The sequence below is a fragment of the Morone saxatilis genome, unplaced genomic scaffold, assembly GCF_004916995.1.
Source record: "Morone saxatilis isolate NCDOM2014 unplaced genomic scaffold, NCSU_SB_2.0 Contig21, whole genome shotgun sequence".
Lineage (NCBI taxonomy): Eukaryota > Metazoa > Chordata > Actinopteri > Moronidae > Morone > Morone saxatilis.
The window spans coordinates 17,698,665-17,710,241 of NW_023339774.1; the positions used below are offsets into that span (position 1 = coordinate 17,698,665).

At 40.5% G+C, this 11,577-nt stretch overlaps 1 protein-coding gene across 2 annotated transcripts in view; it reads left to right on the forward strand.

Annotated features, from left to right (window-relative positions):
• fibcd1 (fibrinogen C domain containing 1) overlaps positions 1-9,627 on the forward strand; it is a 109,491-nt gene extending 99,864 nt beyond the window's left edge. For both annotated transcript variants that reach the window (XM_035668661.1, XM_035668662.1), the window contains 2 exons: positions 3,479-3,658; positions 5,890-9,627. In XM_035668661.1, coding sequence (XP_035524554.1) covers positions 3,479-3,658; positions 5,890-6,155 — 446 coding nt within the window. In that variant the 3' untranslated portion in view covers positions 6,156-9,627. The remainder of the gene's footprint in view (positions 1-3,478; positions 3,659-5,889) is intronic.
• The last annotated feature ends 1,950 nt before the right edge of the window (positions 9,628-11,577 follow it).

Below are 11,577 nucleotides of genomic sequence, written 5' to 3' on the forward strand. Positions count from 1 at the left end.
CCCCCCCCCCCCCCCCCAAACTCATTCACACATATTCCTGCCACTGGCATGTGCTGTTATTTCATGCTGTGGCATTTTAGGTCTGTTGTGATAATTTTACTAAACACATTGGTTAAAGAACATGCACCATGTGGGAAATATTAATATTGAAATATTAAAAGGTATTTAAACTAGATTCTGATCAAATAAAGGAACCATCTTGGCCATTACTATTTGTGTTATTGCCACAAAGACAGCCTGATGATACTTTGGGCCCCAGAGGGTCTAGGTTCATGTTACCTGCTTTGTTTGGTTGCTAATACGGTGCCACAGAGTTGGATAAAAAAGGTAGACAGTACAATCAAAACAAACAAAAAATAATGTGTCTCAATATGGCCCAGATATAAGTCAGAATACAGGGAATAAAAAAAGCATACCCTAATTGCTGATCTAAAGCGTGTAGAAGGACAGAAGTTTTTTGATTCTCTGCTAAGCTTCCCTTAAATGGCAAAGAGAGAAGAGAGAAGAGTCTCTTCCCAATGGAGCAATCAGCATGTTAATACTGAAGCAAAACACCTCAAAATTCTCCCTTATATTGGAACCCATTTTAAATAACCTAACAATAGCATTTAATTAACAAGGAGTTACACCTGAGCATTTAGATTTTAACCAAAGAAGTCTCTGTTGTTATTTCACTTGTCTTCCTCTTTAATTATTCTGAATTAAAGTCTCGCTGAGATTCTCTGGGGCTTTAATTAGGGACTGAATTAAAGTTATGTAAATACAGTTGGAAGCCGCACAGTCTTTAAATAGAGTTGTGTTTTTTATTTTCATTTTTTTCTGAAAGAGAAAACATCCTAAGTCTTTCTTTTGAAGTTTGTCAAATCACTCCGGGGTACTTTTCCCTTAGGTGTTGTGTGGATTGATACTTTTTCTCAAAGGGCTGTGACACGAAAACTATTTCTGCAAATGAGCCATTTTCATTTCTCTGAATGCATGTGAAAATGTGTTGCGTTTTGTGTGTGTTTCTGTGTGTCGGTTTCCTGCATACAGTACCCAGTAGTTTAGTATTTATATCACTGTATAAGAATGAACAGATAAGTGACATGCGTGAAGTCACCTGCCTATGAATGTATTAATGACCAATCCTCCACCTCCAATTTTCTGATCTACTGTGAAAGTGAAAAGAACAGGATCAACCTCCCATTGGGCTAGATTAAATCCAAACTAAATGCATGGGCCCAGACTGCAAGCTTCTGTCTCTGAATAATAATGGGTTCTTTCAGCTGTGTTTGTCATCAAATTAGCCCTCTACTTCAGACGAGGTGCTCTCAGAGAGCAATTCTCGACAACAATGGAATTCAGATTAGAAAAAGTCAGTTTGAGGTATGTAAGGTTTAAAAAGGAGAATAAGTTTCATTTGTGAAGGTGATGATTGCCATAGGAGGTAAAATGATTTTGTTGAAGTTCATGAAATCCCCTTCCTCCCTGTGGTCCATCGGCTTTCATGCTGATTCTGAGTCATGTTACAGTAAAAACCAACATTAAACCAGCTATTTCAACCTACAGCTTTCTCTGCATGCTCTAAATCCAACCCTCATTCTTAACCATGAAGGCCTTGAAGCTTCTCCATCAGTGCGCGCCTTCAAAAATACACTGCAACTGTATAGAGTGCATTTGTAAGCATGGAGCAAAGCTTTTAAGTCTTGAGACCAAGTTCACTTTTGTTTGTCTTCCTGCCTTGAGTTTTGTGTTCAAGGAATGCAGGTTGAGTTCTTTCTGCTCCTCTCTGCCTGACACAGTATTCTTCTTGTACCTTTGATCAACCCAGGAGAGGAAAACTTGCCCTGGGAAGCACCATCACTCCAACACAGGAGGGGGCAAGGAAGAAGGGATGGAAACCTCTTTTCCTCCTGGCACTTTCTGTCTTACACACTCTCTCTAAAGGATTGAGCAACAATTAAAAGATCAGTTCGAGGCATCCGATGAAGCGATGGCAAGCTTGAATCAGAAATAGCTGAGACAGTTGGATGTGAACTGAAATCATCTTTCATTTATTAAGTTGGTCTGCAGAAGGAATTTTATTACACGTAATGACTTAATGCATAAAGCCACAATCAAGGATTTATAAAACATACTTGAAATGAAAATGATCTTATCTTTACACATACTGAGGATGCAAAGTAAGGTTAATTCTATTTAAGATGCAGTGCCAATGTAATAATGGGGATTCATGGCTAATTGTGGTCATTAATGAGCTGAGTCCTGATGCTTAATCATGTGCGCAAAATCAAAAGTTAATGAGAGTTTATAAATGGGTAACTGAGCAAATATTTTCTATAAACCAAACAATTTGCCAGTGGGTTTTGAAGATTACTGTAAAACACACATATTATCAGGATCTTTTTGATATTAAAGGGTAACATTTGCATCAAGTCAAGTACCCTTGTAAGTTTTAGGATTTGTCTTTGATGTTCTGAGACACAGCAGGGAATTAGACATTGTATAAATGCCATCTCTTTTGGAAGAATGAGAATCAGTTGGTTCAAAAAGCAATTCACTGTCCTTGATAAGTAAATGGTAAATGGACCTGTACTTGTATAGCGCCTTTCTTGTCTTCCGACTATTCAAAGCGCTCTTACACTACATGCCACATTCACCCTTTCATACACATTCACACACCAATGCACAACCAACAATTCAGATTTTCTAGTTGAAGAACCACATTTTTGAAGAAATTCTGTTCCACAAAATACCGTATCATTATTATTATTATCAAACTAAACCACACATAACCTTCTGCATTTTATTTTATAAAATAGCTTTTCTCTACCCACTAGTACTAGTACATGATCCATTTTATAAGATCTCCTTTATCCAGGACACCCACCCTGTGATGGAGAGTTCAAAGCAATTACAGGCAAATTCATAATCTTAGGTTAGGGTAGGCAATGGATGATCTAAGTAGAACTCAGGGCCAATAGGCAGAGGCGGGCAAGAGATAATTCTTCAGATTTAGGTTATTCCTGTGAGATTTGGCTGAAAATACATCTTTAGAAAATATTAGGTCATTGTTGGTACCCATGTTCCATGCAGATTTTCTAATAAAATTTGTCGCTGTGAAAGATTAGTGAGTTTGTATCAAATGCTAGATTTCATGCTCCAACTGCATGTCAGTGTGAATAAGTTGGTGTCATTACAAATCACATACATCGTTTCAGTGGATTCAGCTGGTCTCTTCATCCTCACGGCAAACTTTTCTGTGAGCAGTAGACACACTTTTGAAAAGAAACTCTAATCTTGTTTTGGAAAGTAACCCTACACATGCAGTGAGAGACTCTAAATGGAAGAAAAAAAAACGTAACGGAAATGTTACTTATTTCCAGGAAATGCATGGTGTTGAGATGCTACTGAAATAGCTTTAAATTGTTTGCTGAGAACAACGGTAGTTCCTTGTAATGGATTGTTTTCGTCTGTGTCTTGCTCCTTTCCCCTGCAGGACTGAAGCAGATTCATGCCCTGTCCATTCAGGGAAACTATGAGCTACGTATTGACTTGGAGGACTTTGAAAATAGCACCGCATTTGCCCAGTATGGTACCTTTGGAGTAGGCCTCTTCTCAGTGGACCCCGATGATGATGGATACCCTTTGACTGTGGGAGACTATTCTGGCAATGCAGGTATGTATAACCAGTGAACTAGTTAGACTTTGCTTTCAAGATTTCCTTTGCTTGTACTCTGAAAGTATACTACTTATTTGGTTTTCGAGAATTTATTTTTTTCATTTAACCTAATTGTGAAGACAGAAGTCACGGCAGTTAAAGCTCTAGCCAACTACAAGTGCATGCTGCCTTCTAGTAATAATAATAGTATGTTATTTTTACAGTGCAGTAGGTGTGTCCACTTGTTAAACCATGTAGACAGCCACACACAGATAGGGGACTGCAAGTGTCTGTGTCTCTGCTCCCCAAGCATCAGATCCAAGCCAGCTACCTGTCACCTTGATTAAATTACTGCCAATTAATTGCACTGCTTGACCTGCAGCGTAAACAAAAACCTGCCGTTGAAATGAAGAAGCAATTTAAAGAACCTTTGGGGAGCGCTGCTCCGAGAACACAGAGAGAATGGGGACAGATATGAGAGATGGAGCAGAGGAGAGGTAGGGCTAGAATAAACTAGGATGGAGGAACAAAGGGGACAGGTGTGTGAGAAGAAGAGAGTAACAGAAGTGAGCAAGAGGTAAATAAAAATTAGTATAGAGGTGTCTAAGGGAAAGATCGAGGCAGATAAAAGTAGAGAAGTAAAAAAGGAGGGGAAGGAAAAAAATGTTTTGTGTGTGTAACAGCTTTTCCCCCAGATATGGTGCCTGCTAAAGAGCCCTGTAATACTCCTGACTTGTCCTCAGCATGGCCTGACCTTGAACTCATCCTTCTTGTTGGACATTTTGATCCAGTCAAATTAAGGGTACTCTCTCAGGATGCTCATGGTCTCACCTCGGCTTCCCTCTAGGCAGTGCTACTGTTATTATTATCAGTAGTAGTATTTTGCTGTGCTGTGGCTGCTTTCTGACCAGCTGACAGGTGCTCATTTGAGCTAGGAGCAGCTGGATCTTAGTGGGCATCAGAGGCAAGTCGCCCCCCCAAGCCACCAAGGTGACATCCAGCGCCTTGCAAATTAGGCCTTAAAGTGCTTCTGTTTTGTTTTGTTTTTTGCCTCTTTTCTACCTCTGCCGGACATCATCCCATTGTCAATTGAGCACTTTCTTTTTCTTATTTTTTTCTACCTCACTATCTCTTTTCACCCAATTTCAAGAAGCACACTACATGAATATTAGACATGCCTATCAGATTATCTATTCTGCTGACTGGTTACCATGGTAATGCCAAATGGAGAACAGAGTAGGACAGAGTGAGAGGGTAAAGAGCTGAGCGGCCACATCCTGGGCAATTAAGGGCTGTTTGATGCCCTGACGAGCTGTTAGCCATCACCTGATGGCTGGTGAGCGGTCTTTCATTCTGCTCTCAGCTTTATCCGTCCACTTCTGGTCACAGTGTGAAGCCTGCTTTAGAAAGAAAGAAAAGGACAGGGAGTGAAGGGGAGGTATGGTGGGTTTATTGAACATTATTAGCTCTTTGAACATCCATTTGCTGAAAACTTTAGGTCTACCGCAGGATAGCAAGGACTTGCTTTTATTTTAATTCTAAGCCTTTTAGAGCAATGGCTTGTAAAGGAGTTATCAATGTGAGTTGAGCTCTGCAATTTGAATCTGCATACTTACCATGCCGACCAAGATTAAGGGTAGTTAGATTATACATCTTGCATCCTTGGAGTTGTATAATATCATTGTCATATTCACAATCACAGATTGCAGGGAAGAATGCCCTCTCACTGACTATTTATATTTTAAAGGTTTCAGGACCAGTTACATAATATACCAAACAAAACCTACCAAATACCTAAAAGATGCACATGCTACAAGAAAGAAAGTCCATTAAGTATGTATTTCCCCCCCTCTGTTCATTTCTGTCCATTAACTGACATCCTGATTATATCATTGGGGTGGTGTTATTAAAAAGAGGAAGATAAAAAGGTCACCACAGAACCTTTGATAAATTGGCTACAAAGCCAGTCTGACCTCCTGCTTTAGATAATGAGAAGCAATATTCTGGAGAACTGTGGAGCTTTATTTTTTATTCTATCATCTCCTTATGTTTATAGAAATGCTTAACTGAAGAGTAGAATATGTTGGTTCAAATGCAATGGCTGTTGCTTAAAACGTTTTTTCTTCAATCACCCAGCTGCTCATGTTTATGAGAGCTTGTTTCATTCCTTGAATGCCAATATGTAAGACTATTTAATAAATATCTATATTCTACTTGACATTACAGTTTTGTTATTTTTCCTGCCCTAGGTGACTCTCTGCTGAAGCACAATGGGATGAAGTTCACCACCAAAGACAAGGATAACGACCACTCAGAGAACAACTGCGCCTCCTTCTACCACGGTGCCTGGTGGTACCGCAACTGCCACACCTCCAACCTTAACGGCCAGTACCTGCGTGGTCAGCACACCTCCTATGCTGACGGCATCGAGTGGTCCTCCTGGACTGGCTGGCAGTACTCCCTCAAGTTCTCCGAGATGAAGATACGACCTACCCGCGACCCAGAGAATAAATGAGAAAGACAAAAGAGAAAGAAGATAAAAAGAAGAAATTTTATGAAACATTACAAACCACAACTTCTGACAGCTAGGTGGAGTTACTTGTCTTGATATTGTTTATTCACTAAAACATACCTCTTTGAGTTAAGTCGATTCTGCTGTTTTCCTCCTGATGTTTCTCTCCCTTTTTGCTCCTCTTCCTCCATCACTCAGCTACTAGTGTCATGCTGGCTACCATTATCCCTCCTTCCCCCATAGTCCCTTTCTTAAAAAAAAAAATAATATAACCATCATCCCTTTATTTTTGATCATTCAGTTAATAATAACTGCAAACCCAGAGCTCCGAACCCACAGTCCACTGCGCTAGCTTTACTCATGGTGGTCCAACCATCTCCTGCAGAATCACACACCAGTGCTTTCCTCTTGACATGTAACTTCCATCTGTGCTGACATGGCACTTGGATTGTGGTTCAGTGTCGATGCCCACTGCTGTATAATCTGTGGCTGGAGAGAGTCTTGCTCTAAAAAAAAACCTTCACAAAATATGAAGAGGAGATACAAATCCTCCTTCCTCCACCTCTGCAAAGGAAATCCAGGAGGAGTTTCCCCAGTGAGAAAGGACAGCGCAGTGGTAAACTATGTCACATTTACATCCTTGATCTGTGTGAATGAGACCCAGCAGGGTAGTGGCAAGAAGTGTGGGGCCTAAGATAATGAGAGAGAGACAGAGACAGAGAGAACGAGGAAACAATTTGACAAGAGTTAAATTAGTCGAAGCTAAAGACAGAGTAAATCAACGGGGAGAGAGGAAGTGGAAGAAGAGGAGGTGCAAAAAGGATGAAAAAGAGAAATGAGAAAAAGAAAGAGACAACGGAGGATCTCATTCATCTGACTTGGGCCATTAGGGAGCATATTGGGCACTTTGTCTGATTTGCCTGCCAGCTGAGTACTGGCCAACTGATGCAGCACTCACAGATGGTAACCCAGCACTTTGTGTGTGTGTGTGTGTGTGTGTACGTGCATATGCGTGCGTGTCTGGATTTACGTGTGTGTGTGTGTGTGTGTCTACAGAGAGAGACAGACAGAGTTCTCTCACACTATCAATTTCCTGTCATGAGTTCAGTGGAGCGTCTTGACTGACTACAATGTTTAGCACAGACAGACTAAACATGATGCATGGCTGGCATACCTTCACTCTCTCCATCTAAGTAGTTAACATGAAATAACAAAGCCTGTAAAGTATGTACATGTATTAAGAAGGAAAAGACAACAATTTGGAGAAGAATTGGGAAGAATGGAAGAGAATCAAAGAGTAATCAAAGACTGTGTCATACCTACACTGTTGATCTTATTTTCTTACCTGTTGAAGAAAGTCACACTTTTGCCAACAATTCCCCTTCCCTCTTCTCTGGTTTGTTCTCTGTTTTGTAATTTTTTTCTCCTTTCCAGGTGATTACTATGACATTTTTTTTGTGTGACACAGTTTCTCTTGTCATGCAAGCGGACAGAAAGTTTCTGTATAATAAGATTTGACGCTCTCAACCACAGTCTTTTTCTTCTGAGTAGGAATTCTACAATGTGTTATGGCAAAAACAAAATTGCCTAAAGCAAACAAAAAAAAGAATGACAGAAAAATGAAAAAAAAAATTATGAAGAAAAAACAAAGGCAACCTATGGGCAGAAAATAGTGCAATTCCGATTTTCTTTCTGTCTCTTTTTTTTAAGTCGGTGAATCAACTTTTTTCAGTTTCATCGAGTTTCTTTGGATGTATTAAAAGCTTTAAAAAATATCTGTAGATTTCAATGTACAGTGTGTATGACTTTTAGAGCATGTGAAGCCGTTTTCTTACTATGCTAAAACACAAAGAGTACTCAAGCACATGGACAAAAATCCACTGGTTAAAAAAAAAATGTAAGTAATGTATTAGAGAACCTTTTCCCTTCCTCTATGTGAGCGACAGGTGGGAGTGGCCCAGGCTGCACCGAAGGTCAAATATATGAATGAAGAGGAGGAATGTGATTATCCCTCAAGCACATGCCCATTCAAATCTGCAGCACAAATATAAATCTTTTACGGAGGAACAATATGAGAGAGATTTCAAACCTCTTGGCACGTTAGCTGCCTTGCTGGACATATGTGATCTTTCTGACATTTTGGCTTTGGAAAGTCTTGTGGCACTGTCCGGGAGACAGTTTTGAATGTGTGTTGAAAGGTGTCGTCCCAGTTGACAGTGAGTTAACGTGTAGCACTGAGCAACGCTGCACTGAATACCTCTGACACTGGAACAGCTGTGAGTTTTTCTGTCATCACCGGTGCTTGGAAGGATCCCCCTTTGCTGTGTGCATTTCTGCAGCACCTCGGCTGTGTACATACAGCTCTACGTCATGTCTCGGTGGACTACTGCCACCTTCTCTTTGACATCAAAGCACAGACACATGTTACAGATACTTGCTGATGTTATAATGGCACAGAGTATGAGGTCTGATAATGTCAGAGGATATGGCAAATTTAAAAAAAAAAAGTTGGAAATGTATAGAGTCACTCAAGGAGAAGGAACCGGACTGCGTGTGAGAATGTATGCAAATGTATGTGTGTGTCTCTCTGTGCTAGACAGAGCAGAGGGGTGTGTGTGTATGAGCGCGTGTGCACATGTGTGCGTCTACAGTGTCTCTGTGTGTACACATATATGCACATGCTTTGGATTGTACATGCCCATGTGCATGAGCCAAACAACAGAGCGGGAGGCTGAGTGTGTCTCTCTGTGGAAATTTTGAAGTAATGTGATGCTTATGTACAACTTGCCTCCCCTGCTATTTGTGTTGATAACAGAGAGATTTACATAATTATAATGAACTATTACTTATTGTGATTGTGAACCCATAAAAGTGGACACCACCTTCTGGTACTGTGTTGAACTGCGCTCGTACCCCAAAACCCTGACAACCCACTCCCAAAATCTTTATTCACCTCAACACCACATTGTGCTCACTGTATATGTTAATGCTATGTTGCCCCTTGTTATTTAAATGTAAAGACAAGTATTATTTGCCATGCCCCCTTTCTGTGTTTTTGTTGAGTGAATGCTTTTACAGTCACTCTCTCTGCTGCAGCTTGCTAAGTCTCCAACGGAAGAGATGATAAAAGAGTGAAATCAGAGGCTCTAATCATTCCCAGTTATCCCGCTCATTACAGTGCATCAGCACCCTCCTGATCGATCCCCCAGGTCCCCAAACCTCCTATCTTTCTTACTGTGTACCTCCTTAATTGCCTTAGCCTCTGCTGCCAATTCCCTCTCACTCCATAGATCCTAAATTCACCTCTCTTCTCTTCCCGGCTCCTGACTCCCTGCCTCTTTATTGCTCTGCTTTTTGCCCCACTCTTGTCCCCACTCTCCTCTCTCTGGCCCTCAGTCCTCCCATTCCTTCAGTCCCAGCGCAGAACTAACTCTGTTTTCTTTTTCTTTTCTTTTTGGTGAAGTACTATAGATTGTTTTGCTGAATCTTGATACTGTGTTTTAATGTTCTTGTCAACATTTAATAAACATTCACATTTTATAAATGGGGAACACCCTGAAGTGCGTGGGGTTTTTTTTCTCATTGCATCCATGTATCCAGCAGCGTGGTCATTTGTGAGTTTGTTTTTTGTCTGAAAATGTTGCTTTGATCAAACAAACAAAATTTAAAAAAGGCAATTAACATTTGGTAGCCTTTCACCTCTCAGAAGAAAACCTGTGTTCATGTTTTAGAACATCAACCACAACAATTCCCAATAGTGTGAAAGGTAGCCTAAACAGACCCAGAATATAAAAACATCTCAGAGTCATGCAGAGAGTTTTGGCATGCCCCTCCTTACAGTATGATTTGTGACATGGGTGGAGTTTCTTTGGTCCTACTAGGGCAGTCCAAGCTACTGCAAGAAAGTCTATTAAGGTATTTATATTTATGCAAAAAGTAGTTCAGTTAGCAAGGCTAAGACAGTGATAGCCTAGCCTGCTTGACCAAAATGGTGTCGGAGCACCATAAGAGATTAAAATGTACCTCCACACATATGAAAAAGCATAACCGGTGACAGTGCATGGCACACAATGATGATGATCAGTGACGGCGCACCACATTGACACTACTGACAAAATGTTTCATGTCTGCGCAATTTAAACATAAAGTACAACTGTGTAGATGTAGATGTAGATTATTGTACGACATAGTAAAGAGTTATAAGCCAATAAAATGTAAATGTAAAAGTGTTTGATGTTATTGTATTTTAGTGTGAGACAGAGACACCATGGTGTAAGTCAGTGATCTTAGCTTACTAACTACTATAAATACATACCATGACAACATGTAAATTGGTTGGCTGCATATGATCTAGGTTCAGCTAACGTCAATCAAGATTATAGCAGCATACCTTGCAATAATAATAGTTAAGCCAGTGGTAAGAGCATATCTAAGGGGATACATTTAAGAAATTAATTAAATGGGTTCATTAGTAGAAGTAACTTATATGATATGATAGAAGCTAAAATTTGATTGTTATCCAAATAGCTGTCAGTGAAATGATGTTCCATGATAAAGGGGTTAGTCAAATAACTTTGGGCTCAACTCTGGCTTTCATAGCCTCAGCTGGCTCACTTTTAACTTGGTTTGATCACCACAATAACCTCTGATCTTTGGATTTGAGATACCTGTTCCAGAGCAGATCAAGATCAGGGGATCAGATCAAAATGTGTACCTGTAAACAGACCTTGTCTGTCCGCCTTTTGGTGTTGGGCAGGCAGCATACATTGTATTTATCAGAGCCTTTTTGCTGAAAACATCTGCTCGCTGATGCAGGAAATGAGGATGCTGAAAGCAGTGAGACTGAACCAAAACGGTAAAGTTGTGGGACATAAAAGTAAAACAATGACGTGAAGGATGCTAAAACACTATGACAGAGCTGAGTAGAACTGCAGTGTTGCATAATTCTCAGTGGAGTTCTAAACTACAAATGACCCCTCTCACATTACATGATGTCAGAATCAGAATCAGAATCAGAATCAGAAATACTTTAATAATCCCCGTGGGGAAATTACTTGAAAGGTGGGTACAAGAAACAGGAAAAAACAAGAGGAGAGGGGAGGGGAAAAAAGCCGCTCCCAAACTCGACGCTCCCAAACTCTGCTCCTGTAGGGGAGTACAGTGTGGGACTGGAAAAAAAACCTCAGCAAACATAAGCACATATAATCACACTTTACAACATAAGAACTCAAAAACAACTTGCACCGGGGGAGGTGGGAAAGGGGGGTGGAGGCGTACCAGCACGGACAGGCAGCCGCGGCGCAGCCAACTTGGGCGCAGCCATCGGAGGGAGACTGAGAGAGAAAAACAATGGTTCCTGTGTGTGTGCAAATTAAATAGCCTCAGGTTAGCATCCATGCTCCATGGTAACTCTAGACTGCTGGAT